The 27,970-nt window shown below is 35.7% G+C and overlaps 1 protein-coding gene across 1 annotated transcript; it reads left to right on the plus strand.

Moving 5' to 3' along the window:
- The first annotated feature begins 283 nt into the window (after positions 1-283).
- Positions 284-27,970, plus strand: LOC145558366 (uncharacterized). The gene is made up of 20 exons (XM_081619588.1): positions 284-426; positions 673-1,254; positions 1,419-1,929; positions 3,124-3,199; positions 7,574-7,707; positions 9,301-9,494; positions 9,746-9,876; positions 10,012-10,287; positions 10,730-10,816; positions 14,587-14,841; positions 18,159-18,299; positions 18,372-18,662; positions 18,752-18,925; positions 20,212-21,127; positions 21,347-21,444; positions 22,944-23,048; positions 23,882-25,105; positions 25,730-26,371; positions 26,459-26,681; positions 27,098-27,970. The coding sequence occupies exons 2-20, from the start codon at positions 696-698 to the stop codon at positions 27,730-27,732; spliced, it is 6,672 nt and encodes a 2,223-aa protein (XP_081475714.1). The 5' UTR covers positions 284-426; positions 673-695; the 3' UTR covers positions 27,733-27,970.

A 27,970-nucleotide genomic window follows, 5' to 3' on the forward strand; every position in this document is an offset into this window, starting at 1 on the left:
ATAGTTTACACGTAACAAATCAATTCGAGAATGAGATAACTCAAGTGCCTATAACTCCCTCCTAATTTTAAGAAATCTTGGGATTGTGGCTCCCTTTCGAGTTGTTCAAATGGTTCTAATTAAAAAAATCGAAGGAAGTCATACTATTAATCCCGTATTTACAAAGTAAATTAATACTCCATAGAGTATTATTAATTATTATTGTAAAAAAAAAAAAAAAAAAAAATAGATGTAACTGTTTACATTATATGCGTGTCATTAATCTTCCTCTTTTTCTTATGTTTTCACTTTGTTTCCCTCAATGGAAGTTCTCACTTTAACGCTGCATCCCTCTGTATTTTTCCCTCTCTCCTCCATTGTAGCGCACTTTGAATTCTCCATTGAAGCGCACTTCTGAGCTTTTTCTCCATTGAAGAAGCTTTTAAGGTATATTTTTCTTTCTATTTTTGGAATCGTCCATTATTAATTTCACAATCTAGGGTTTAGATTCATGCAATTGCTACGAATTATTGGTTGTATAATTACTGAAGTTTGATAAATTGTAATCATCGATTTTGTTGCTAGTGTAATTCTATGTGTAATTTACGTTGATTTTCATAAGTGAAGAAATTTATGCGATCTTTTGAGCCTAATTTGATGATTGAGTCGAATTTGGTTGCTGTTGTGTTGCAGGATTTTGTTTATAACCTTTAATAATGTTAGAGCAGAACAATGAAAATGTTGCTTCTCTCCCTGAGTCGAGGGCGGCCGCCCCGGCTCAGGGACGGGCCTCGAGTAGTGGTAAAAGTGATTCACAAGCCTCAGTCTCAGGTTCAGATGCTTCTGCGCTGAGGAGGTCAACTAGGGGTCAGAATAATTCGAGTCCGGTTAGTCTGAGGAAGTCTCAGAGACTACAAAGGCAGTCGCCACCTGCCACCCCACCCACTTCTAAGAAGAAGAAAGCTGGGGATCCAAGCCCATTACGAAGGTCGGTGAGGGAGACTAAGTCTCACTCTTTAAGCTCCAAGGAGACGGGGGAGAAGAGTTCACCGTCTTCTAAAGGTTCGAAGAAGCAAACTAAGGGTTCAACTGTGTTAGACTCTTCAAACGAGAAGAATCAGAAGCAAGATAAGACTTTAAAGCAGATTGCACAGGAAGTTAAAGATAGGGGTAAGCAGAATTGCAGTTCTGAAGTTGGTAATAAGAGGAAAAAGAGGCTAGATGCTCGGCGTTACAGAGACATGTTTAAGCCCCTTAAGAAGAGCAAAGTATCAGGTGAGCTATTAATTACTCTTGGTCTCCTCATTTACATTTTTTTTTTCCGTAATAATTTTCTATGTACTGTATTTCACAAGTCTGTTGTATTGTTGTTAAGCTTGTTGTGCTATATTCGCTATTACTTAAATGCTGTTGCATGATCCTTTTGTAAAATCCTGTAGATTCAGAATCTGATAAAAAGAGCAGGCTGGAAAATTGTGATGACAGTGGAGGTAGCGGTCATGAGAAAATCGAAGAAGAGGATCAAGAGCGTAGTGATGGAGAAGAAATGAATGGAGATTGTGCAAAGGACATAGATGATGATGCTGGAGATTCCAATTCTTGTGAAATTGAAGATGGAGTAATTCTTCTGGCGTCTAGGGGTCATGATGTTGGCTCTCCATCCTCTCCTAGGATCGAGGCTGTGCAAAAATCCGACAAATCTAAAGAAGGTCCAGTGAATGGCTCTGCAATGGAAAATCTTTCCAACCAGAAAATGCAGTTGACTCTGGACAAGCTATCTGACGATGGTGATGGATCTGGATGTAGTGAGAGAGGGATAAGTCTAGGGGCTTCTGCTGTTAGAAGTGAAGGTACAGGCAAATGTGCCATGGATGTTGCTTCCTCAGTATCATCATCATGCAATTTAAGCATTTTTGCCGAGGACTGTGCCAAATGCTTAAGAAAGCGAAGGTAATGATTTTTTCATTTCGTAGTTGGTGTAAGTCATTAATCCTCACTATAACTTGAGGAATGCATATTGAACTATGTTCAACAGTTACCATGTCTTGCTTTCCGTTAATTGTTGTAATCATTATTATATTGTAAATGCCCAGAAAAAATAACCTAATAACTGATTTGAATCAAATTTTTCGTTTGGTGGATTGAATAACTTGATGTACAAATGGCAAGAAGTTGAAAGTTTGCTTGTTGACACCACTTTAAATCCTCTGAATTCTTGTCTTTGTTCTTTGCAAAGGGTGGTCATTATCAAAACAAATTCTTTGGTTAGATAGCTCCCCTTGTTTTTTTGAAGAAAAGATAGCTTCCCATTCGTTTATTTTGAAGAAAAGATAGCTTCCCATTCTAGTTGATATAAAAAATATTATCTTTTCCATTTTTTTTATTATCTGTTGTTTTTCATGCATAGTGGGTTCGACTTCGATTAATTTCATATTTCTTTTTCTACTCCCTCTCTCTTCATCATCTATATATTGCCGCGAGATTTAGACACAAAGATCTCTCTTTTTTTTTTTCTTTCTACACTTCAAACTTATGATTCTGTTTGGCTTGCTTTGTTTTAGTGTCTTTTGAAGGTAAACTTTTGTTTAGAGAGTATGTGGTATGTGATTTGATTTGTGGTATGGGAACAATGTTGTAGTATTCTACTCGTGTGAGTCAGTGAGTGTTTGTCTAGGCTACAACCCACTAAGAAGTTGTTCTCTTTTTTTGAAAGCAAGTAATTGTTCTCTTTGCATAAAAAGTAAATGTTCCATGTGTCTCTCTGTGCAACTCAACTTGCCATGCAATAAGCTCTAGCAGATGAAGGTGGACTTTGATAATTTAAGTAGTCAAAACTCGTATGCGTTAATAGTTGTCTAGAACCTATTGAACAAGAATGCAACTCTTGGCCACCTGGTGCACGATTTTGGGCACCTTCAAGCTTAAGTTGCTCAAAGTACACAGATATGTGTTCAGAAATTTCAAAATATGCTTTAGACTCCTATCAAAACAGAAATTTTCCCTCACATGTTAGTGCTCCCATTCTTTTGTCAATCTGTGTACCTGTCATTCCTAGTTTTTTAAAATTAATTACAACATCTGTACAGACAACAGACTGTTGTTCTCTTTCTTGCAACCTATAAAATAAAATTCCTTTTGTGGCAGGCTGGACTATGATTCTCTGGAGGAAGAGCTTTGCTGCTGTCTTTTAAACACTATAAATGACATCGATAATTCTGAGGTTGGTTTTTATCTTTTACTATATTTTTAGTTTATGCGCTGTTGGCTTTTTTGATTTACTTTTTCCACCCCTGTGGCTGTGGTTCTTCTTCAAGAGTATTATGTACAATTTACCAACATTTAATACTGTGTATATATTATATGAGGTTCAATTAAGGTATCTTCACTGAAATCATCATCATTTTGATTGGCCATCAATGCTACTTCCACTCTACATTTTCTCCTCCATACTTGTGTCTTGATGTTGGGATTTTTGACAAGTGTATGGTTATATGACACTTTAATGAAAAATCAGATACTTTAATAATTATCTTATACCACACGTCCACACAACTGTAGTGAAAAATGTTAAAATAGATGGAAAATAATTGTTAAAAGTATGGCTTTGGTTGCGATTGTGGGAATGGTCACATTATCTCGGTAATGGAAATGGTGAGTTGATTGATTCTTGTTGTGGTTGTTGTGAAACGAATTTTATTTCAAAAGCCATAATAGTTGTTGAGTAGACTATTAGGGGCTTCAAGCCATTATTAGGAGACATGGGAAGTCTTTAATGTCTCTCTGAATAGCAAGCAACTTTTGAGTGAAACTCAAGATGTAACATTCGACGTGGGGTTGGTTTGGGGTTGGAATGTTTGATTCGGACAATGTCATCGGTTTTTGTAGAACATAGTTGTAATCAATCAATTGAAAATCTTATAAGCTATGCCCTAATTGAAATGATGTGTAGGTTAATACGAAAACATGAAGAGTGGAAGAGTGGGATCGTGGAGAGTAAGGTAGAGGGAGACCGAAACTGACTTAGTTGGAAGTAGTTAGGAAGGATATGAAACAAATGGATTTGCATAAGAATGAGGTATTTGATCGTAAGGGTTAGGAGGAAGATTTTTTGTGGATGACTACTGAATAATCACTTTTGGTTCATGTACCCAGACCCCACTTATGGGATTAGGGCTTTGATTGATATGTTTGCACCAAGAAAGGAAAATAAGAATGTGTGCAATATGTGCTCACAATAGGCTTAAAAAAGCTTTTAAATAGATTTAACCATGATGTCAGCCTAAAATGCGTGTATACTTCATCCATTTCATAATACATGCACTGTTTTGACACTAACCCTTGTTAGCAAAACAACTTTGACTATTAACAAATTTAATTTTTATAATAAAAATTATTTGGGTTTTCCTACACAGTGCCCCTGTGGTATTGACTTTTCCAAGGTGTGCCCACCCAATTTCAAAATTCTACAATGTACCCTCAAGGTACATTTAGTGTCTACATTGTAGCCTTCCGTTAAGTCGCTGTTTGCCAATTTTGTTAGTTTTATTTATCCGCACCCAGCAACCACCGCACCCAGCACCCAGCATCCGCCACACCTAGCAACCGCCACACACCAACAACCACCATACACCAACAACCCCATCATCGCATATCACCTCACCTACACCAAAGAAAGTGTTCGCAAGAATGGAGGAATTTTGTTCGAAAATTTGCAGAAATTTTCAACAAATTAGTTTAGGGCTTTAGTTTCATCGGATTCGAATTGCAAAATTAAGTTGTTAATTGTTGTTTTCGTTTTGAAATCAAAGATTTGGTTCGAAAAAATAGAAAACCCTAATTTTTTTCCCCAATTTGATTTTCATTGTTAAATTCATCAATTTTGGTTTAATTAGTTTGAGATTAAATACATAAAACTTGTTTTAATTGTTTTTTTCAATTAAAATATGCACGACTATGCATTTAATTTTGGTTGAAATTTTTCCAAGCTAAGGAACGGCGGTGGTGCGTGACACATTTAGTGGCTAGGTGCGGCGGTTTGCTAGGCGCGGTGGTTGCTGGGTGCAATTCGCAGGATGGGTGCGGTTCGTAGGGTGGGTGCGGTGGCTTGGGTGAAGTCCGGTGGCTAGGGTGGCGTTCGCTGGGTGGTTCGGTGGGTTTGGAGGAGAGAGAGGTTGGTGGTGGGTGGGTTTGGAGGAGTAAGGGGTTTATTTTTAATTTTTAACAGATTTTTTTAGCCAAAGTTAACGGTGTTAACTTTAGGATTAGTGGAGGGGTTACATCGTACACAATATAGGTAATTTGGGGTTACAGCGTGGAATTTTGAAAATGGGTGGGCACAGCTTGGAAAAGTGAATATCTCAGGGGTATTGTGTAGAAAAACCCAAATTATTTTAATAGTTTATATTTTGAAAAGATACAATGAGATTAATCTTACAACAATAGTAATAATCGATCAATTGAAAATCTTATAAGATATGCTCCAATTGAAATGATGCGGTCATATATTTTCACCATGAGATGGCAATAAGAATGTGTGCAATATGTGCTCACATTAGGCTTAAAAAAGCATTACAATATATTCAACAATGATGTCAGTTTAAAATGTGTGTATACTGCATCCGTTTAATAATACATGTACTGTTTTGTCTTTTACTCTTGTCAGCGAAACAACTTTGACTATTAATAAATAAAATTTTTAATGATAAAAATTTAATAGTTGATATTTTGAAATTATACTATGAGACTAATCTTACAACAATAAAAATGACATATTTCTTACATATTAAAAAAAAAAAGTCCAAGTTAGCAAAAAAAAGTAGCGCAAAGGGTAAATTGGGTTTTTTTTGAGAAACAGAGGAAGTATGCATTTGTACGGTAAATTTCATGCATAAAGTCTTTTGAAAAGGATTTTTTTCAGTTTATATTGTAATTCTACACCCATGTCTTTTTTTTTTTTAATTGATAAGAATGATCCCAACTATGTTCATTCATCTTGAAACAGTCCATTCTTTTGAATCCCTAAGAACAGTCCTTACTATATTCAGTCTTTTATGGGAATGGACCCTGGCAATTTGATTTAAACCTATGGCAGATGGCTGATGACACCGATGACACTCAAATGACCTTCATAATTTTGTTCCCTTTTTTTTTCCTCATTTGACTTTCATAATTACCATAAACAATGAACAATATGATAGTCAACAAGATCTTTCTTTTGGTTCCTCACCCTGTCAGCTACCTCGTGCTACTTCCTCACCCCTGCTCACTATTTATCGAAACCACAACTAAGATGAGTAAGATCCCAATCCACCACTCGCCTTACCCTTTCCCAGCGTTCAACCTGATTGGAACCTCCATCGTTCCATCACCTTCCTTCTACTGCCAAATGCCAACCAACCACCCCCCCCCCCCCCCCCAAAAAAAAAAAAAAAACATTGTCCTTTGCAACTGCCTTGAAAACCCTAGCATTACCCAAAATCAATGACCCATGTACTCCACCAGTTCACCTGCAGATAACCAAGTCGCTAAACAAAAATAAGGGATGCTGAAAGACCTGAAACTGTTGTTTTAATTAAATGAGGTCTGATGGGCTTATTTTTGAGCCAAAAGGGCTCTAGTATAACTAATTATACATTAAAATTATGAATGAAAATTTTGGTACAAGTGTACTGTAAATTATAATGTCAATATTATACTAGTGTAATAATTTAATTAATTGAAATTTTGATTTATGAACCAAATTTTCAATACAAGTGCTGTAAAAATTTGGGATACACATGAACAAGGATTTGTATTGCAACTAATTGATGCTGGCCCTACTCTTTCTTCCCGAGGCTGCTCATTTTTTCTCCTCAACTGCCCTATTGCTACTAAAGCATGGATTCACAATTTTGTCTTCCATATTTTTCAAGAATCTGGGAATATAATTGGTTTATTGTTGTAGGTGAAGTTTAATTGTTAGTAAAGTAGTTGAATGTGTTTTATTTATGGAAAAAAATAATTGTTGGTGCCGACTATTGTCTTTGTTGCTGGTTTCTAGTTTATAGGAGGTTGAAGAAGGATGCAAAGAAGTGGAAGAGGTGAAGAAGTGAAGAAAGGGAGTCAATTGTTAGGTTATGTATTGAATTAGGGTAGGTTTAAATGGTAGTTAATCAGTTAAATATTTACAGCAATGAAATCAAAACTGTTGAGTCAAAAAGGGGTTCATTAAAATCATGTGAGTATGTGACGACTATCACATGACCCTTTTTTACCTGCTGTAGTAGGCCACTTTTTAGTTAGGTCCATTATTTATTAGTGCACATATAGTTTTGCCCCTTGGGACTGTTTAAAGAAAAGTGATCATAGTTTGGACTGTTGGCATCAGTTTCCTTTTTTCCGCCACTTATTTAGTGTAATGAACCTTGGGATTATAGTCTGTATGTAGTAATTTTTTAAAACATAGGGGTACATTTCCTACATGGTGGAAATTCTACTTCTGTAATGATCAGATCACATTGCTTTAAGTGTTTATATGTACTCTGTTTTTCTTTGGCATCTAAAGGTATTATTTGGGTTTCGTATTGATCCCTAATTATCTGTTATAATGAATTAGGATAGAAGGCAATGCTGGACTGTTGTTACTACAGAATTTGCTGAGGACCTTGATCGAGGTGTCAAGCAAAGCATTTCTGAGCTTGATATTCAGCGGAGTACTTGTGTTACTTGCAAACTTGCAGGAAAACTCTTGTGGGTAACTTTGTCCTGCTTTTTCTCTCTGTCTGCTTTGTCTTTTCCTCTATGCAATTCTTCTAATGGATCCTGTTGTGGGTTATTGTAGACTTCAACCTACAATCATATACTCTTAAATCAAAATTGAGGCAATGGCCAATTTCTCCTTTATGTAGTTAGGATCTTTTATACTAAGGGTTTACTCAAGGTTGCTGCTTCAAATTTCAGTTCTTTCATACATGCACTATTTGATTTGTACTCTTTGGTTCATGCTGTGATTATTTGTTTATTAGGATTTAGGAAGTATTCTACATTTCTTAGCTAAAGTGTTGAAGATTTTTTCTAAGTTTTCTGCTTGCAGCTCACCTCCCATTCTCTTCAACTAAAAATATTTCTGTAAAAAGCAATTCTAATTAGTAAATTTTCAATAACATTATTGAATTATATACTCCATCCGTTTTATAAAGCTATTCCTTCATGATGTAGCTTCACATGCCAAGGGAAGTGATAAAAGTGAGGTCAATGGGCCCTTTGTTTACATGAGAGAGAAACTGCCTATAAACAATGTGGGGAAGTGGGTCCCATGGGGTGGCCTAAGCTGTATTCAACTTTTTGGTGATCTAAAGCATGTAATATGTTTAGGTAAATACTGTCTTGGCAAGCTGAGCAGAATAGTATTGCGTTGTGCATATGCTTGAACATCTGGGCTTGATTTTTTTGTGTGTTCTATTCCAATATTTTTTCAAGCTTAGGAAATCCTCAGTTTTAGCCCTATATTTTTTGAAGCTTGGGAAATCCTCATCGGAGCTTCTCTCTCCTGCTTTTTAATTCACTGGATACTAAAATTTTGGGAAATCCTCATTTGTAGCTCTATGTTTTCTGCATTTATATCTGATAGCCCAAAATTGTATGAAAACCTAATAACAATTGGGTGTTCCTATATTAACAACGTGACATTAAAGATGAAATTTTGGCTAATAAATGGTACAAATATTATGCTTCCCTTTATACTGTTTAAGAACAAATAATACCGTACCTTGACCAACACCATGTCCATCTCAATAACAAACCTCTCCCTCCTACCCTACTAGCAACAATACCGATTTGCAACCACAAATGGCCATCATTTGCGGCCTTCACACACGTTACCCTTGAGGCCTTGACCAACATTGATCATCACCCTAACACTCTCACCAACATCATTAATAACCACCTGCATTATTGATTCCCCATCCCATCAACTGCCACACCTAAACTCATTTATTGAAACCTAACATCACCACCCTGTTAAGCCCAAGCACTGTTATTCAGAATAAATTCACTGCAAACCACCCAATGTGCCTTCACTAGTTCACTACCTCATCATTTTACAGACAAATCATCACTATTGTTGTTTTATTTAATCATCAGTAGCATTGCATGTTTCTTAATTAAATTTCCTTGATTTTATGGCTACTATATGAAAAGTGCAAAACCACTGAACTTCCTATTAGAATTTTCCATAATTTTAATTTGTAATATCCAGTTTATATAATTATAAATGTCGTTTAGATGCTGTGTTATCTATGATATATGTAATAATTATTGATTTTTTAAAATTTTAAATTCTAGGCACTGTAGCGGAAAAGGATGCAGAAGAAGTTATCATCCTCCTTGTTCATTGAACCCCGAGGAAAATATATATCTTTCAAATTGGTACTGTTCTGACTGCACTAAGAAACAGTTGACCCTTGGTGTTCATTCTGTGTCTGAAGGCATAGAATCAATTTTGGATGTTAGAGAAGTGGATGTGTCAAACACTGAAGGTACTGATAAATTGATCTCATTTTAGGACAAACTTAGTGTAATGGGTACCGTATTGTTTTCATAGTGTTAGCATTACCATCAAAAGTGAACAAAAGACTATAAGTATTGCTTCGTTGGCCTTCAGTCTTGCACTGCTTATTTTGAAAGTTAAAAAAAGGAACAAGCGACTATTATATGTACCTGCTACTTTTTTATTATTGCATATATTATGAAGATGACAGATGCTTCACATGATAGTGTGTTGTTCCAGGTAGACAAAAACAAAAGCAGTGCTTTGTCAAATTTAAAGGTCTTGCTCATATTCATAATCGCTGGGTACCAGAATTACTGTTGGTTCATGAAGCCTCAGAACTTCACGCAAAGCTTGGCAAACAGAAAGAGGTATACTAAACATCTCTTAGCTGTTTGCAGCCAATGTTGGTGCCTTGTGAATCAAAGTTGGCTGTGCATGTGCATAGAAGCTTCTCCTTATGAGTCATGCCTCTGGTTTAATGTAACATGCTTCTTTCTCTCTAGGACTCGCAGTGGAATCCAGCTTTGGCTTTACCTCATCGTTTACTGCAGAGAAGATCAGTAATTGTCGATGATAAGCCAATTGATCAGGAAATTAGTCTTGAATCAAAGAGCCAGCACGAATGGCTGGTGAAATGGTGTGGTCTTGATTATGATCTAGCGACATGGGAACCTGAGGATTTGTCTTTTTTTAAGAAACCTGAAACTCAACGATTGATTGAAGAATATGAAACACGTCATAACAAAGCCCGGAACCCACCATTATCTGGAAATAATGAGGTTTGTTATTTATGCGGCTTCATATCTAGATGTGTCTCTACCAATTTGTATGTTGTTGAAGACTTATGAACAATTAGTAGTTTTTTCCATATACAATTATGTATTGGTTCCTCTTAATAAAGGGAAGTGCCAATGTGCCATTCTTAGAGGAGGGGGAGGTAGAGTGAGTTTGATAAGATGCATAAATCCTTATGGCACTTATTAATTTTTATAATTCTTTTCTTATCCCCCTTTTATACGTTACAGTTTTATTTCTAGTTATGCATGACTGTTATATGATTTACAGCATACTCAATATTCTCATCTACTGTTTTTTCTTGTGTGCTTTGGGACTTGTTTTATCCTTCTTTGGTTTCAATTTTCTTGATTTCGCAACCAGTTGTTTCTCTTGCTAATGGGACATCAGTTTTCATATTTGGTTTTGTCTATTAATGATTTGTAGGCTCAGGAAAAGAGAAAGGATTCGCATGTCAATAAGCTTCGTGAGTATCACCATAAGGGCCATAATGCTGTTCTACTAGATGAACAGGTATGCCTTTATTTCTATCATGTCTGCTGCTTCTTGATTTCTTACATTTACATTGCTTTGCTTGGTGATTGATATGATAATGTCGTTGATGCGTTGCACCTTGTTTTGTTGTACTGTTACTAACCACGACAATCTTTCTGTTATGTTTGGGCACACATATTAAGTTTTATAGTTGGGTAAGGTTTTTGGTAAGTAGTGGAGGAATTTGTATATAAAAGTAATGATTGGAAGATAGCTACTGAGTGAGAGGGCCTACATCACATGGCATAAAGAAAGAGAGCTGGTAGGAAGGCCCATCACACATATGTTGAGTGTGTTAGGTTTCCATTTTATGTAACTGGAAGATTTTTTGCGGACATTTAAAAAGGGAATATAGGAAGATTTTTTTGTTGATGGAGGAAATATAAATTTGAATTTTGAGGGGTAATTTATTAAATTGATCTTTATACTAGGACTAAGTTGCCTTGTTAGCTCCCCCCCCCCCCCCCCCCCTCTTTTAATCGGTCTATATTTTTTCTTCTAGTTTAATGGCTCGACTTAGATCTAAAGGGCACGACATGGCGCAAAAGTCCTTGAAGCCTAGGCGAAAGGCTAGGTGCACTTAACTCGTATGGTATTATATTTTATTTTTGTAAAATAATTCATAAAAAAAGAATTATGAGAAAAGGTGAACGGGCTTGTGATCAATCACTAGGGTCCTTCAAATGGAAGTAGGGGATGTGAGGTTTCTCTCTTCATTAGTCCTCCGTTCGTTTTGTAATAATTGCAACTAGGGGTGAGCAAAACAGGGTACCCTGTTTAAATTCCTGGAACCTGAACCGGTTGGAGCAGGTTCCTCAAAATTGGAACCGGAACCCTTCACAAGGTTCCTTGAAATTGGGAACTGTTATACATACTAACTATTTGTAGATTTCTTAACAAAAAACTGGTTGGTTACTAATTTATAATGTTTACAACTCGCAAATAAAACAAGTAGTTGTCTAACAAATTTAATACATATATTATAAATGTAATTTATTAATTAAAAAATAAGTTTGAATTGGTATATAATTAAAAACTAAGTTATACTTTTATCTAGTTACAGGGTACCCTAATAGGTTCTCCATTTTGCTATCCGGAATCGGAACCTCTTGTACAGGTTCCAGTTTCAGAACCTGCGGTTTCTACCGGTTCCGGTGATTCAGGGTACCCTGAATTTTTGCTCACCTCTAATTGCAACACTAGGGAGGGCACAAAGTTTCAAAAAATAATTGGGTGGGGACCAAATGGAAATATTAAAATACAAAGTATAGTTAGTGGAGATTTATTTAATTGTTAGTATGAGAGAGAGATAATAAAAAAGTGCTGTAAGTGGGGTTGGTTGGAGAGAGAAATAATAAAACATTGGTGGGTCTTACCAAATAGGGAAGTGTTGCAATTATTATGAAACAGATGAAAAAGAAAAGTGTTGCGATTATTATGAAGCGAGGGAGTAAAGAAGTAAATCTTATTTTTGCAAAGTTAGCTATTGATGCAACATAAGGTGCAAAGGCTGAAGTGGTCGCCTAGAAAAAAGCACATAGGTGTGCACCTTTTGTAGGTATTTGTGTCTTGCAGAGCTAAGGCGCCAGTTCTCCTGCCTAACTGTGCCTTGCGCGGGTGCGTATAACGGTCACTGTAAAATTAAGGTTCCTGGTCTTCCAAACATTCTTTAATAATGGTTAAATTTTTTTGATAACGTCGGTTGATGCGATCAGACTCCCGACACGTCAGACTGGCAAAACTATGTTGAATTATCGACATTTCTGAGTATTGTTGGACATAGACTGAAATACTTGACAAATTTTCAGCATACTTTTTTTTTTCTTTGTGGCTATTTGCTCCATACCTCAATTGCTTTTTATTTTAAATTTTTTTTGGGTTTTTTTTGGTGTTTTTTTTTTGGTGTTTTTTTTTTTGACAAAACAGTTCTTGTTTGATCTTTTGATTTAGGCCCTGTTGTTAGTGGTAACTGTTGGTTAATATTGCTGGGATAATTGGAGAAGCATCCAAGCCAAGTGGGCATCTAATTTCATAACGTGCCTGTTTGAGTTTTTCTTACGTTTGTGGTACTTATCAAAGAGTTTAGGTATGATTGAAGTAAGTTTTTGTAGATATAGGTGCTGAACAGCTATGATGCTTGGAGTCTTGGTACTAGATGTATTAGGGAGTTGCAAGCAACTAAATGGAAACACTTATTTATTTATTTATTTAAATTCACTAATTATACTTGGTTTTATTCATTTTTTCTTTCAGACTAGGGTTTGTATTAATAAATCTGTATTTTAAAATTGATCTCTCTATTTGCATGAAATTGAAATGGACATATGGGCTTTTCCTTGTTTGATGGTCTCTGGTATGCAAATCAATTTTCCATGTTCGACTCTTGGAAGTTGTTTCTGTATTCGAGTGTTTAGCTGAAAAAAATGTTGATTTTGCTATCAGAATTTGGAGGACTGCTAGTCCTTGTACTATGTGGTTTAATGATTTTTATTTATAAAATCCATTTTGAGCAGCAATCTTATTATCAATTCAAAATTAAAGGATTTTAATGAGTAGGTTTGAGCTCTTTTTAAAGTGTGGATGCCAAATTGCAGTTGTGTCAATTTAAAACTGTAGCTACCTGAATGTAATGTATAAGCTAGTATCAAAGTTGCTTTGCTTAATTATTATAAAGATTGTTAGGTTTTGGATGAAGAACCTTCCATGACTCGTGATATATTAGAGGCAGAATAAAAGGACTTGACTGCCGTGATAATTGATTAGTCCTATTTGATCAGGACAAAGTTAGGAATACCTTGCCCTCAAAAAAAAGTTAGGTATACCTGAGAGATTGCTGCATTTGGAGCATACATTCTCTTTAAGATAGTTGTCTTCCTTGACTGGGCATTTGCGTACTCACCTTTTCTGCACATTTTTCCATTGTACTTGAACCTTACTATTCTTTAAATTCTTTTGTCATCTTTTGAACTGGTTTTTTTTTTGTGCAACAACTCATTTTACAGGGTTCTGAATATTGAATCTCTCTTTGCGTGGACAATGTGTCATTATTTGGCAAATTTGTTTATCTTGAATTTTCTTGTGTTTACTTTGGTCCTTAAATTATTTCCCTTTAGGACCCGCTAGGGCGGGATGGGGATGAATTTTGGACTCGCCGCAAGGATGGAGACGAAATGTTAGTTGGGGATGGGGATGGGGATGGGAAGGCCAACATCCGCCCCTTCCCATTTATATCCCTATTTAGGAGAGTGTTATCTTCCCTTGCAAAGTAATCATTAGTTTAATTTTTCTTTATTTTATTTTTTTATGTAATAATCTTAATTAAATACGGGGACAAAAAGGAACGTTGGCTGTAATGAAACATTATATCTTTCTTTAGTTGTTTGGTAAACATTGCAATTGCCCTCCTTTGGTAATTATTACTTTAACCTATTGTGCTTTACTGCTATTATTAATTTTACACTCTTTTTTTGGTTGGGGAAGGGGAGGGGGTGCGTGTTTGAGGCCTTTGAGCTATCCATAGAGCATTTTAATGGATATATGTTCAACCTGGACCCATGAATTTAGATTCTGAAAAACAATTTTAATTTGTAATTTTTTTGAACCTGAGCCTGTGATGTTTTGGCTGATTGCTATTTGCCTAATTGCATTCTTTTTTCTAGATCTCCAAATTTTCGCTGTTTCTGTGTTGTTCTTACCAAGTGAAGGGTCTGTTTCTTACTTTTTTGTTTTGGTTGAATGGGTTTTTGCAGGATAGATTTGTGAAAGTAATCCATTTTGTTTCTTCCCTAGTGACACAAGGTTCTCGGCCATTTCTCATCATATGTCCTAATGCATCTCTGCCATCCTGGGAGGCTGAGTTTTTGCACTTAGCAGCATCTATCAATGTTGTGGTTTATGGTGGAAATGCAGATGCACGTCATATTATAAGAAGTTTGGAGCTTTATGTAGATGGTGGTGAAGTATTGCTTCAAGTACTTCTATCTAGTGCTGAAGCTATTGCTGAGGTATGTGCATTTGAATAATAAGATAAAATTGTTTGTACTCTTCCAGGAGTTCAAGACTGATCCAAGAAGGCCTTTGTAGCCTTGTAGGTCTAGTTTTTTTTTTTTTATTTTTTTTTTTAAAAAATTGGTCTTTTTATTTCATTTCACATATATTTGTTACAGGGAAACATCATGTATTTTTTTATTTTTATTTAACCTTCTGGATCTCATGATTATGGGCATATTTGCTATGGCCCTCTTTATCATGATATATTTTTTTTATTTTTTATAAAAGTTTATGGCTCCTTGGTGTAATGTTTTGTTTGGATTCTAACAGATATCTTTGACTTGTTTATAATTTCTTGTATCATGATAATTGATTTTCAGTCTCTTTCCTAGAACACCTTATCCTCTTGTTGTACTTAAAGTTTGGGCTGTGCAGTTATATTGATTTAGTTTCCTTATAAAAAGATGGGAATACCCTTTTTGCTATGTAGCGTTTAGGAGTTGGCTTCTGTGCAAATTGATAATGCTTGTTGTGTTTATGTGCCTATTCCCATTTAAAATGTAAAATCTGGATGAATTCAAGCTACTTTCAGTTTTGGTGCGATTCACTTAATGTGTTCTGCTTTCAATTTTGCCTCTGATTTAATCAAATTTGCAGCAATTGCAATACACTTTTAAGTAGGGGTGTGATTCTCCCCTCCTTGTTTTAATTCTGTTTACGAGACATTAATTCTATGGGAAACCTACCCTTATTTTGAATGTTTTATTTGCTTAACTGTGTAATTTCAGTGGGCCGGTATGTCCATTATCTATAATATATCAAAAGCACATGCATTGTTATGCTGTGTAATTCGATTAATTTACTGTATTAGCTGCTTGATTGGCGCTGTTTCATGAGTTTTTTAAAATTCTTGTTATTGGTGCTGTATCGTGAAAGAAGGCAAGGTATGTAATTTGGAATATTTGGATAAGGTTTAACTTTGAGATTTAAATTTTGTATGAAGTCAAACAGTTAGTTTTTGGGCAAAAGGGTGGGTAGTAAGTATTAATACACAAATGACTTCACAAGTCAGATCAAATAATTGTTTGGAGTACTTCATTAATGTTGCTGTTGTAAAATCATTTGCATTAAATTTTATACTTGTGTATTTGTAAAAGTTGACACGTATATAATTATATATATAGTTTTGAAATGGAGGAGTAAAAGAGTGGTCGTTTTGGTGGATGATAAACATCGTAGCTTTACTTGGATGAAAAATTTTTTGATTTTTTTTTTCCATTGATGTTGGTCGGCAAACCTAATGAACTGTTGACTTTCTTGGGGGCTCCTGATCTTTGTTGTTTTGGGTTTGCATTTTGCTGTTTGCTCCTCTGCTTTAGTAGTCTAGTGGGATTAGTTGCATATTTTAAATCATTTGAAGATGAATCTGGAAATACTATTGTAGGGGTGAGGAAGAAGATGATGGAAGACATGGATTATTTTTTGGTCAATTGAGGATTTCTAAAATTGTTGGCCAGACAAAGTTCCATCTATTGAGCAAAGTGTTCAGCCATAAGTTTTTAGAATTTTCATTTGGAGCTTCTACTTCTCCCCTCTCCGGAATCTATATTTTGTTCTTTTGGGCTTGTAGAGAAGCTGAAACATCATACATTTGATTCTTCTTTTGGCCTAACTTCTTTCTCACAAGCTCAGAACTTTCAAAAAGATAACAGCACCTAAATTCTACAGTTAATATCTTGTTGATAGTAAATACCCGAGTGTATGTTGAGAGAATAGGACCTTTTTTTTTTTTTTTTTTGAACAAGGGAGAATAGGACTTTGCGGTGAGGATATTTATTTATTTTTATAATTTTGTACATAGGTGTGTTGTTGAGAATAAATCCATTTCAAGTTGGTTCTTTTTCAAGGGATTTTTCTATAAATAAATTTGATGTATGCTGGTGTTATTTTTTATTTATAAAAATTTGTTTATTTTTATTTTACTTTACTCCCTCCATCCCATAATTATATGCTTGTATTCCATTTTGGGTGTCCCAAAATGTTATGCCTATTAGATAATCTTTCCATTTTTAGACTATACTTTTAGACAGAATACCCTCATCTCCCTTTCTAATGACTTAATTATCCTCATTTTTTTGCTGAGTTGGCATTGAGTCATTGACACTTGTGCCATCTCCCTTGGTTTTAATGCTGACATTATTATTTCAACAGTCTTATTTCTCTCTCTCTGTCTCTCTCTCTTAATTTCTTTGGAAACTTCATCTTCAACCTTGGTTATGCTCTTTCTCTCTCTCCGTTTCTTTCGATTTCGTCTGTGTTGCACTTGAAATTTTAATTTTCTTGCTTTAATTTTTCCCTTTTACAAAACCCCTCAACTAATTTCACCTTATGCTGGCTATTTAAAATTAGATCTGGAAAAAAAAAATAGAGCAATGTTCATTTTCTCCGTCTAAAAATTTCAGATATGATTCTTTAGGGGTAGATAAAAAGAAATTGCAGAGCAAAATTGAGGGAGAACCGGAGAATTTTGGATTATTGATTGATTGTTTTGTTTGGGTGGGTAACTATACGTTTTCTACTTGGACATAGCTGAAGCTTTTGAATGGAGAGAGAAGATGAAGGTGGGGGTATAGTACAAGGGTTAAAATTAAGAAAATGTGTTGGCCGGGAGGTGGTTAGGAGGTGTTGATGGGTGGCCAAATGTGGAAGTACGGGCGGAGATGACTTGGTATAGTAAAGAGGATGCCATTGTTGTTAATCTAGAGGGAGAAGGTAAAGTTTTGGTGAGGGATTATTACTAGAAGTAAGAGAGGAGAGAGAAAAATGACAGCTTTCCTTTCATTTTCTGATTTTTTCAATGTTTATTGCTTTATTGAATGACAACCCACATGATGGTTGTACTTCCAATGATAAACTTTAAGGAATCTCTCAGTGAAAATTGAGAAATAGTCATGTAAATATGGGACGGACAGAGTATTTATTTGCAGAGTTGTCTATTACACCATGGGATGTGTGCATCGTAGAAAAGGTTATATTCACTTACCCCCCCCCCCCTCCCCCCAAAAAAAAAATAAAAAAAATAAAAAGAAAGAAAAGGTTATATTCATGTTGTCAAGCATTGAAATATACGAAGTAGATGCCAACAGAAATTACTATGGCTTTATTACGTATGATCCTCTTGAACAATTTTTGGTTTCAAATTAACATGATTTGATGTAATGGTACTTCTATTATTATGTGTTTTTCCTCTGTACTTTTTAGGTTTGAATTGTTGTTATGTTCTATCATGTAGCTTAATGGGGTTTGTTCTAAACATACTGATGATGTGCAGGATGTTGAAGAACTGAAAGGCATTCGCTGGGAAGCTGTTATTATTGATGACTCCCAACAGTCCTGTATTTTGACTCATTCTGGTTGTATCAATAATTTGGATACTGGATGGAGATTACTTCTTATGAATGCCCAGTTAAGGGTAAGATTACTTTCATCATGAAGTGTTTTTAATTTTATCAAACATGTCCTGATAGCAGTGTTGAATGTGCAGGATAGCATAACTGATTATTTAAACATCTTGTCCTTGCTGGATCCTGTTGGTGTCAATCAAGATCTTAAACTACTTTCTAACTCCAATGCTGACATTAAAGCATTGAAAGATAGATTGTCCTCTTTCATTATTTGTGCAAGATTTATTGAATATTGGGTACCAGTGGAGATCTCAAATATTCAGCTTGAACGGTATTGCTATTCTATGCTGTCAGAATTCTCTGCCCTTCGCACATTTTGGAAGAGTGATCCTGTGGGCTCCCTCCGTGATATTATAATTTCGTTACGAAAGGTATTTTCTCGTAAGAGTACATGAAAAAGTCAAGGATGTTAATATACTCTCTTATCTTCTCACTTCTGATGCTCTTTATGTTTTTATAGTGCTGTGATCATCCTTATATTGTGGATTGGCAATTGCAAGAATCCCTAACCAAAGATCTTCTCCCGGATGCTAGGATGAATGTGGATATCCGAGCTAGTGGCAAGCTACATTTTCTTGAAAATCTTCTCTCTGAGTTAAAGGATCGGAAATTGAAAGTTCTTATCCTGTTCCAGGTACTTAGTTTTAGGGCTTGTTTGGTTGCCTTTAGTTTCCATGGGCACTCAAAATTCCCATGAATTTCCTTTTGGGTATGTTGTTTGGTTGATATTAAAAAGCAAAAATGGGGGAAGTCACAATTCATGGGAATTTTCACTTCCCACAAAACATGGGAAGTTACTTACCCACCCCTCCCTTGGTCATTCACAATTCCCATTTGATTTATAAATTCCCATATGACAACCAAACATATTTATGTAATTCCTAGGAATTTTAATAAAGGAAGTAATTTCCCATGAATTAGAATATCCCATGGGAATTTACTTCCTACACCAACCAAACAAGCCCTTAATATTTAAATGAAGTTCTCCCTGGCTACAAATTACACTGTTGAAAATTGGATTCATTGTCTCTTTATGTATCCCTTTGTCATCTTTGTTAGGGTCAAAGGTAATCTTGATATGAATTTTTCATAATACAGACAAGACTCAAAACTAGTATCTTCAAACATGCTTTTTGCTAGTCTTGCTTTAATACAGTCTTCGGCTATTCTCAGCTTACCTGATTTAATTCATAATTTTCTGATTTGATTTCATTAAATTCATATAAATGTTTACTTTTGCAAATATCATTTTTTTTTTGTCATGGAATTAAAGATATTTAAAGAGAAGCTAACACAAATAAAATTATATGGTAAGATATGATCTAATCTCGTCTCTAATATGATCATTTGTGAAATACTTTCATTTTTTAAAAAATTTGCAACGTTTTTATAGTGTACACTATTTACATACTCCATTTAAGTTACATTTTGGAATTTATACTAAAAGAAATCTATAGTCATACAAAGTCTTGTTAGATTCGTCTCAATGTGTACTTTATTTAAATTTAATTTTTATAAATTTTACTAATCAATCAAAGCCTATCTGTCGGTTACATGAACCAAAAGTGAGTTTTGGCATCCCTTAAGATCAAATGCCAAATTTTACAATTACATAATTAATTTATTAATAGTTGAAGTAATGTGATTGCAAATGTGAAAACAGAAACGGTGCAAGTAATGTACTCCTGTTTTTTTTGAAGTGTTCAATTGGGAGTTTTGGCACTATTCATTAGACTTACTTTGACCAATGTTTGTATGTAATTTTCTTCATAAATTTTCTTGTATGTAATTTTCTTCATTAATTTGTCTTGTATTTAGTATGCTTACATGCTTTAATTTTTAATTTTATTCAGTCCTTGATTTGCCTTTATTGATGTATTCTGTCTTCTTATCTATGTGGTTTGATTTGACAATTGACAGTCAACTGGTGGTACTGCAAGGGATGCTACCTCAGTTGTTCTTGAAGATTTTCTTGGGAGATTTGGTTCAGATTCTTATGAAGCTGTTACAAGTTGTGTTATCCCTTCCAAGAAGCTGGCCGCTTGCAACCAGTTCAACAGATTAAGAGAGAGATCCTTCTTTTTACTGGAGACACGAGTTTGTAGTCCAGCCATTAAACTTTCGACAGTAGATGCTGTTATTTTATTTGACAGTGACTGGAATCTTCATAATGACCTAAAGGCACTTCAAAAAATCACAATAGATTCAAAGCTTGAAATGATTAAAGTCTTTCGGTTGTATTGCCCATTTACTGTTGAAGAGAAAGTTCTTATCCTTGCCAAGAATGATATGATCCTTGATAGCACTCTGCAGGGTACTAGTCCAAGTACTAGGCACATGCTTCTGATGTGGGGCTCCTCAAATTTGTTTTCAAGGCTAGATGAGTTTCATCGGGATAAAATTCTGGACTACAAAGACAATATTGTTTTCAGATCTTCATTTATGATTGATGTTAGTAAAGAGATCGTTTCTCTAATTCAAGATTGTAATAATATTTACTCAAGTAAATATATATCAGTAGCACGACAAAATGGTGGATGTTATCTCAAGTGTATACCCTTGGTTGGAGAGCAGAAAATTCAGCAAGAAGAAGTTCCACCACCTGAGTTTTGGACTAAGTTATTGGAAGGAAAGCAGCCTCAGTGGAAGTATCTTACAGGCTCATTTCAGAGACAAAGGAAGCGTGTCCATTATTCTGAGGAGTCTCCTTCAGAAGTTCATAGTGATGAAATATCAAAGAGGCGCAAGAAAATGGATGGTACTAAGATTGATTCTCCTTCCCAGCAAACTGAGCCAAGGCTAGAGAAACAAGATTCTGGGAGCAAGGAGCATCAAGGTATAGTTCAGTTATTTCTATGGTGGCCTTTGTAGGTTTTATTACTCGTTTAATCTATATTATTGATTCATAATGCATCAAAATTTGGATAACCCTAGTAACTAATTTAGCATCCAGTGTAAACAATGTCCCAAGCTTTTGTTTATTTATTTTCATATAAATGCTGATACAACCTTGTTTGTCGTAATCAATTGTAACCTGAAACTATATCTATTACAGAGTCTGGTGATGTAGAGAATCTGCATAACCAGCTGGGGGATCTTTTTGAAATATTGAAGCCAACTCTATTAGACCTTTGTGAAGCTCTGCTACTTGAGGTATGCTTTTAGTACGGAGTCGAGAAAATAGTGCATGTGTTGTGGGAATTTTTTATAATGCTTTGATATTATGTGTGGCTGTTTAATGGGAAGTATTCTCTTGCATAATTTTCTGTGGGATACTGGGATATCTTGATTAGATATTGCAAAACATGTTTTCTTTTCATATGCCTTTTGTTAATGCTCTGCCCTACTAATTATTATGTAATACTTCCTCTGTTCCCCAATTATTGCAACATGGGGATGGGATGTGGATTTTAAGAAGAGGAGGGAAATAGAGAGGAATAAAGATAGAGACCCATGTGATTAGGAGAGAGAAAGATAAAGCATGTGCAAATAGGGAAATGTTGCAATATTTGTGAAACCTCCTAAAATGGTAATTGTTGCAACATTTGTGAAATGGAGTAAATAGGTGATTTGGGTGTGCTATATCATCTTGTTAAGGGTATCAAGGTATGTTATGTTGGGATCAATTATGGAATGAGATAATCAGGACAAAAGTAGGGGTTACCAGTTGAGAATAAGATGGAGAAGAATTGTCTAAGATGGTTTGGACATTTTGCAGTCTTTGGGGCTAATGACAGAGAAAAATGTCAGAGACCAAGAGAGATACCTGAGTATTTTCTCTGAGAGGGGTTTGATTACTAGTTGTAGTCTTTGGGGCTAATGACTGGAGACTTGGCAACTTGACCTTTTTTATGATGTTTTTGAAAAGCCTGTGCTACCTTTTTCCTTTTATACTGTGTCCGTAAAACATTTCCATGTGATGAGATGCAGTGCAATAGTTGGTGTTTTTTACCAATTGGTCCAGCTTATTGTTTTTGAAGAATATGTTAAGTGGATAAAATCTGAGAGATATATAATCATGATTTGCCTTTATGTAAGTGTAAGCTCATCACGAACATCAGCGATTTCTCGAGTTGGTCATTCTTTCTTCCATTGTCATAGTCCACAACCGGAAGCTAAACTAGTAAAAGTCCTTATACCTTAAAATATGCTTTATGCCCTGGAGGTGGTGTGTTTGGCTAGGTAACATAATGGAAATGCGCTTCGGGAGGAGGGGGGGATCTGGTTAGCGTAGATCTTTGAATCAAACGTTGAATTAAATAGCTTTTTTTTGTTTTTCGTTCCAAATTAGTTGGTACGTTTCTTTTATCACGTGTCCCAACGCATAAACTCAATCGAATATATCTTTAATTATACTATTGTAAAAAATTCTTAAACTTGAATTTTAATTCACATTACTATTTTTATATATCTATAATTCACAAATTTATTCAAAGTAAATAATATGAGTAGTGTCAAAAGTCAAAACATTCAACTAATTTGGAACAAGGGATAGATATCAAACTTTAAATTGGATAGAATAGACAAAAAGGATTTCAATTATTTAGAGGTTAGCTGCAGTGACTATACAATTATGTTAACTTTAAATGATGTACAGATTGTGAGACTTAACCTAGTAATGATAGTGTGATTGAAATTTGAACTTTGTGCAGGATAATGTGAAAAGATTGGCTGAGGAATTTCTCGAGTATCTGGTGAAAAATTATCGAGTCACAAGAGAGCCCGAGACTACATTACAAGCTTTCTTACTCTCAGTGGTATGTAGTGCCGCCTTGTTTTTTTTTCTATAATATATTATTTTAATGGTATGAAGTACCCTAATGAATCAGCACCTCTCACAAGTCAATATAGTCCAGCTTTGCATGTCAGACTCATTGGGAGGGAGAGAAGGGGGGGGGGGGGTTGTATAAGGGAATCCTCATCCCTAAAGAGTCCCTAGTGGGCTGTAATCCTCCTTGTCTCTATGCTGTGGGATTTTTCTTCTAATCCTGTCCCTATCCTTGGATTATATTTTATATTCTTTATTTTCCTTGAATTGGGTGGCCAAAATAGAATGAGATTATTTTATGCCATTTCGCCTTGTTTGATAATTTTTATTTATATAACCCTTGTTCATTTATGTATTGAATGAAAATTTACCTAGGGTTTGCCTTGCCATTTGATTTCCAAATTATTCAAGTTATCATATATCTTTATCTTCCCAAATAGCACCAGGGGAACTTTTTTAGTGTTGCATTCTTTTTGGTGGAGTATTGTTTGGTTGTGTTATGTATATTTACAAAGAGCATTTATGCATCCTTCATGGAAATTTACATGAAATCTTTGCCAAGGAAATAGCAATACAAGATCAATTCGCATGTATGATTATAGGCTGCAACAATTAAAAAGCAAAAAGCTTCGTATATTTAGAATAATTTATTGTAGCATGTGTTGCTCTTTGTAATTCAAGAGAAGTTTGGTGTAGTCTCATCCATAGATATGTGGTCCTCCAAAATTGTTAAGCTGCTTTTGTAAATTTTCTTGTGTTGTTTTTGTTTTCCTAGAATGATTCTGTTTTCTTTTGCTCACTTTGATTTGCTGTCTTTAATAGTGTTGGACTGCAGCTGAGGAACTAAAGAACAAAATTGATCACAAAAAGTCACTTACCATTGCCAGAGAGAGGTTGGGCTTTAATTGCTTAGAACGTGACACTGAGAAAATAATTTCAAGGTTGAAGCCAATAATGGATAATTTTATTTGTTTGAGAACGAAAAATTCCAAGTCGGAAGGAAATTTTATTGAATCACCACTAGACAACATGAATAATGCAACTGTAGAGCTTGAGGAACATATGAAGAAGGTTGAAATGAAATGTGGCAGACAAATGGAGAAGCTAAAAAATAAACACTATGAAGAACTTGAGAAATTTGAAAAATCCTGGGAGGATTTGACGATGAAGCTAGAAAAGTGGTGTAAAGCAGAGTCAACCACTATTCGTTATACTCACGCTAATTCTGCAATTAGAATTGATAAGTTGAAGGCCTTGGATAATGATTATGCTAAGAAAAGGGAAGAGCTAGAAAAGCAAAAATCCATCAAACGTAAAGAGCTTGAAGCTAGGCAAAAGGTTGAAAAGGATTTAGAAGAGAAGACACTAGCTGGGTATGTGAAACGACTTAACTCCTTGGGGTGCCATAGGCTTTTGGAAGAACCTGATGGTAAGAGTGGAGTAAATTTTGAAGTTGCTGAACCTATTGGACCAAATGAAGAATCAAATGGAACTGTGGGTATCAATGGGAACCTCTCAAAGCAGCAAAGTTTCAAGGCAAAAGCAATAGCGTCTGTACTTGCTGAAAATCTGGAGAATACAGATGAGCAGAGAGTGAGTTGCTCAAATGATGATTTTGTAGCATCCATAGAAAATATACCAGCGTCTAAGGGACCTATTGGACTAGATAAAGAATCAAATGGAACTGGAGGTATCAATGGAAATCTCGCAAAGCAGAAAAATCCTGAGGGAGAAGCAATAGTTTCTGTGCTAGCTGAAAATCTGGAGAATACAGAAGAACAGATAGAAAATTGTGGGAATAATGATGCTATAACTGGTATAGAGAGCGCACCAGCATCTAATGGGCCTGATACTAGTATATGTTCTCCTGAACAACCTTCTGCTCCTACTGGACAAATTAAGAAATATACCACTCAAATAGATGACGTGATAGTAGATAGGTTGACTGCTGTAGAAAGCAACCAAATTAATGGATCCAGTACAACAGGGCCATTGCTCTCTCCAATTGGTTCATTCACGGAGCACCAAAATGCTGTTGAGAGTCAGGTTTGCTTTATCCTCTGTCCCCCTTTTTTTTTGTTTTGTTTTGTTTTGTTTTGTATTGTTTTGAAGGGGTTAGGGGTAGACCGGGTGGTGTGTTAATTTCAGCATCTTCTCATTTCTACTCCAACCTTTTGCTGTTCTACTTTCTGTTCCCTTCTTCGATATTTTTAATTATCTGAGCTCTGTCACAAGATGTTATGCCTAGGTGCCTTGGTCAGTCATTTATGCTGTGTATTTTGGACTTGGGTTTCACCTAGCACAAAGGGCTGCATTTCTCAGATTATTTAGGGACCACTTTATAAGTATCTTTTTAAATGATTTAAGAAGAATTTAATTGGTAAGTAACAACTAAGAAAAAAAAAAAAAAACATTCTGAGTAATTGTTAGCTGAGCACCCTTGACAAAATGGCAATGGTGTTTTCTTCTCTCTTCTTCGTGGGGTAGAAGGGAGACTGAAAATACACTCCATTGGCTGTTGTGATTTTTTTTGTCTATTATTGATTTTGGTCTGGTGAGAGATCACTGGTTTGTCCCAAAATGTGATTGTGTGGGCTATTGGCTACTATCTATTCTCCTTTCCTTTATATTATCTCATATTCACTTCTCTTACTGCTGTTACCTGGTTAGGGGCTTGGAGATGAATCTCATATTGGAGTGGGAGAACAAGTAGGACCTGCTACCAGGACACATACTGCGCCTTTAGGTGATACATCATCTTTAAATCGTCCCAATCATGTGCCATCTGACCTTTTGCATAATGAAGAAGCACGCTGTTCTACCGAGGCTTCATTCAATGAGTGGGTTACACATTACAATGATCAGTTGGGAGTTGCTCCTAATAGGCTTGATAGTCAGCCAATTGGAAATCATACATCTATTGTGGGTACCACAACCCCAAGGCATCAGGATCAAATGGGAGTGGCTCCAAATGGTAGGCTTGATATGCCAATAGTAAATCATGGATCTATTGTGGATACCACAATTCCAAGGCAACAAGATCAAAATAGGGGCCGTGTTTTAGGTGAACCTGTTTCACAGCCTTTTTCACAGATGCCTGTTCATGTTGTTCCTGCAAATTTTTTCATCCCGTATGAAACTAATGCACCAGTAGCAAGAGGAGCCGTCCCTGCACATTCCGACCATGCAAATCGAGTGCAAATGCCTACTAACTCTTTGTTTACAACACCCAATCATTTTGATCCACTTCAATTTGAAGTAGATAGAATACGTAGAGAGATGGGTAATTTGATGACCATTCATGAGCAAAAGGTTAGTGCATGCTTGCCTTCGTTTTCTTTTCCATTTTTTTTACTATGTCTGCCTTTCTTAATTATTTTTCCCCACCGGGCCTTGCAGAAGTCACAACTGAAATCAGAATGTGATAAAGAAATTGAGGAACTTGTTGCTCAAATTAAGAGAAACTATGACAAGAAGATTGATGAAGCTGAGGCAGCATTTTCACTTAAAAGGAAGGAACTTGAAACATGTCAGAACAAGGTCGTGATGCATAAGATGCTGGCTGAGGCTTTTCGATCTAAATGCACCGACTATAAGGCAGCTACAAAGATGCCACAGCTAGGTATTTAATTTTTTGGCTTTACTAATGACATTTGTTTAATTTAGGGTCGAATGAGAAGCCCCTCTTAAAAATATAATTATAAAAAAAAAAGGAAAGAGAGAGAGTATGAAAGGCTTGATTGAGAGGACACCTTACTCATGATAACAAATCTACTTAGCCCTACATAATCTTGGTTTTTTTTTTTTTTTTTTTTTTTTTTTTTTTAATTTTTTTTTATTGTTTTGTTTTCCGTTTCCCCTTGTTTGTGCTGTCAATGTTTGAAGAATTTTGACCTAAAATTTTGATGTTAAAGTCAAAAGTACAGATGGTATTGAGGTGGCGGTATTACTTTTTAGTTATACTTGCCTGATTTTATTAGGAGCTGCTTCATAGTTGATTTCATTGTTGTTTGCTTCTCACAATAATTGATATTACAGGTAACTCTTCTAGTTCTGTAGAGATTGCCTCGCAAGTACATTCTACAAGACCTTTCTCTCCTGCTACGTCGCCTTCCAGTGTTCCACCTAGTGCTACACCACCTTTACGGGCTGTTCGTCCCTCTATGACCTTAAGTGCTCAAGCCAGAATTTCTCATGTCGATCCTGTAGCACTAACGGCAGGACAACAGCAACAAATTAGGCGTGAAGCACGTGCCCCAGCCCCTCATATACAGCCCTTCAGATCTGCTTCATCTGCTATTTCTTCCAGCTGTATGCCTTCTGATGTGTTGGTGCCACAGCCACCTAACAATCCAACTTCTGACTTAGCACAGCAGCTCCCACCACAGCCACCTCCACTGTCAGCACCAGTACAGCTAAATTCTCGTGGTCAGTCTCGCCAAGAAGAATCAATGGGAAGGGGTACACCACTTAGCTTATCCTTGAGTGCAACACAGTTGCTAATGGATATTACAAGGCGACATGATGCAAATCTTCATTCTAACAACGTACCCTCATTGCCAGATAATGTGCGAAGTTCTGACACATCCCGATTTGAGGAAGCAACAAATGTGCAACTTTCTTCGTCTAATTTACAAAATGGAGATGTGGTCTGTTTATCTGATGATGATTAATTATCGTGACATTCTAGGTTCCCTAACCTTTAATTTGTTGTAACTCTTAGATCCTATTTTCAGCTTGGGATTAAGAATTATAGTAGTCTGGGTCTGCAAGCTGTATACAGTCCACTGTTATTGTAGCTATAGGTTAGCAGCTAATGTAACTAATTGTGATTAATTTGAAATGAAATAGGTTTCAAAAAAATATTGTGCAAGACGTACCGTGTTCGTGCTAGTGTTCTAGCTTTTGGAA

This window comes from Chenopodium album, chromosome 9, assembly GCF_948465745.1.
Source record: "Chenopodium album chromosome 9, dcCheAlbu1.1, whole genome shotgun sequence".
Taxonomy (NCBI): Eukaryota; Viridiplantae; Streptophyta; class Magnoliopsida; order Caryophyllales; family Amaranthaceae; genus Chenopodium; species Chenopodium album.

Bases quoted from the DNA above. Each gene is read 5' to 3' on its own strand.
- LOC145558366 (XM_081619588.1), top strand. From the start codon at position 696: ATGTTAGAGCAGAACAATGAAAATGTTGCTTCTCTCCCTGAGTCGAGG. The intron at 18,926-20,211 runs GTACTTAGTTTT...GACAATTGACAG, and splicing joins AAGTTCTTATCCTGTTCCAG to TCAACTGGTGGTACTGCAAG. The intron at 21,445-22,943 runs GTATGCTTTTAG...AACTTTGTGCAG, and splicing joins GTGAAGCTCTGCTACTTGAG to GATAATGTGAAAAGATTGGC.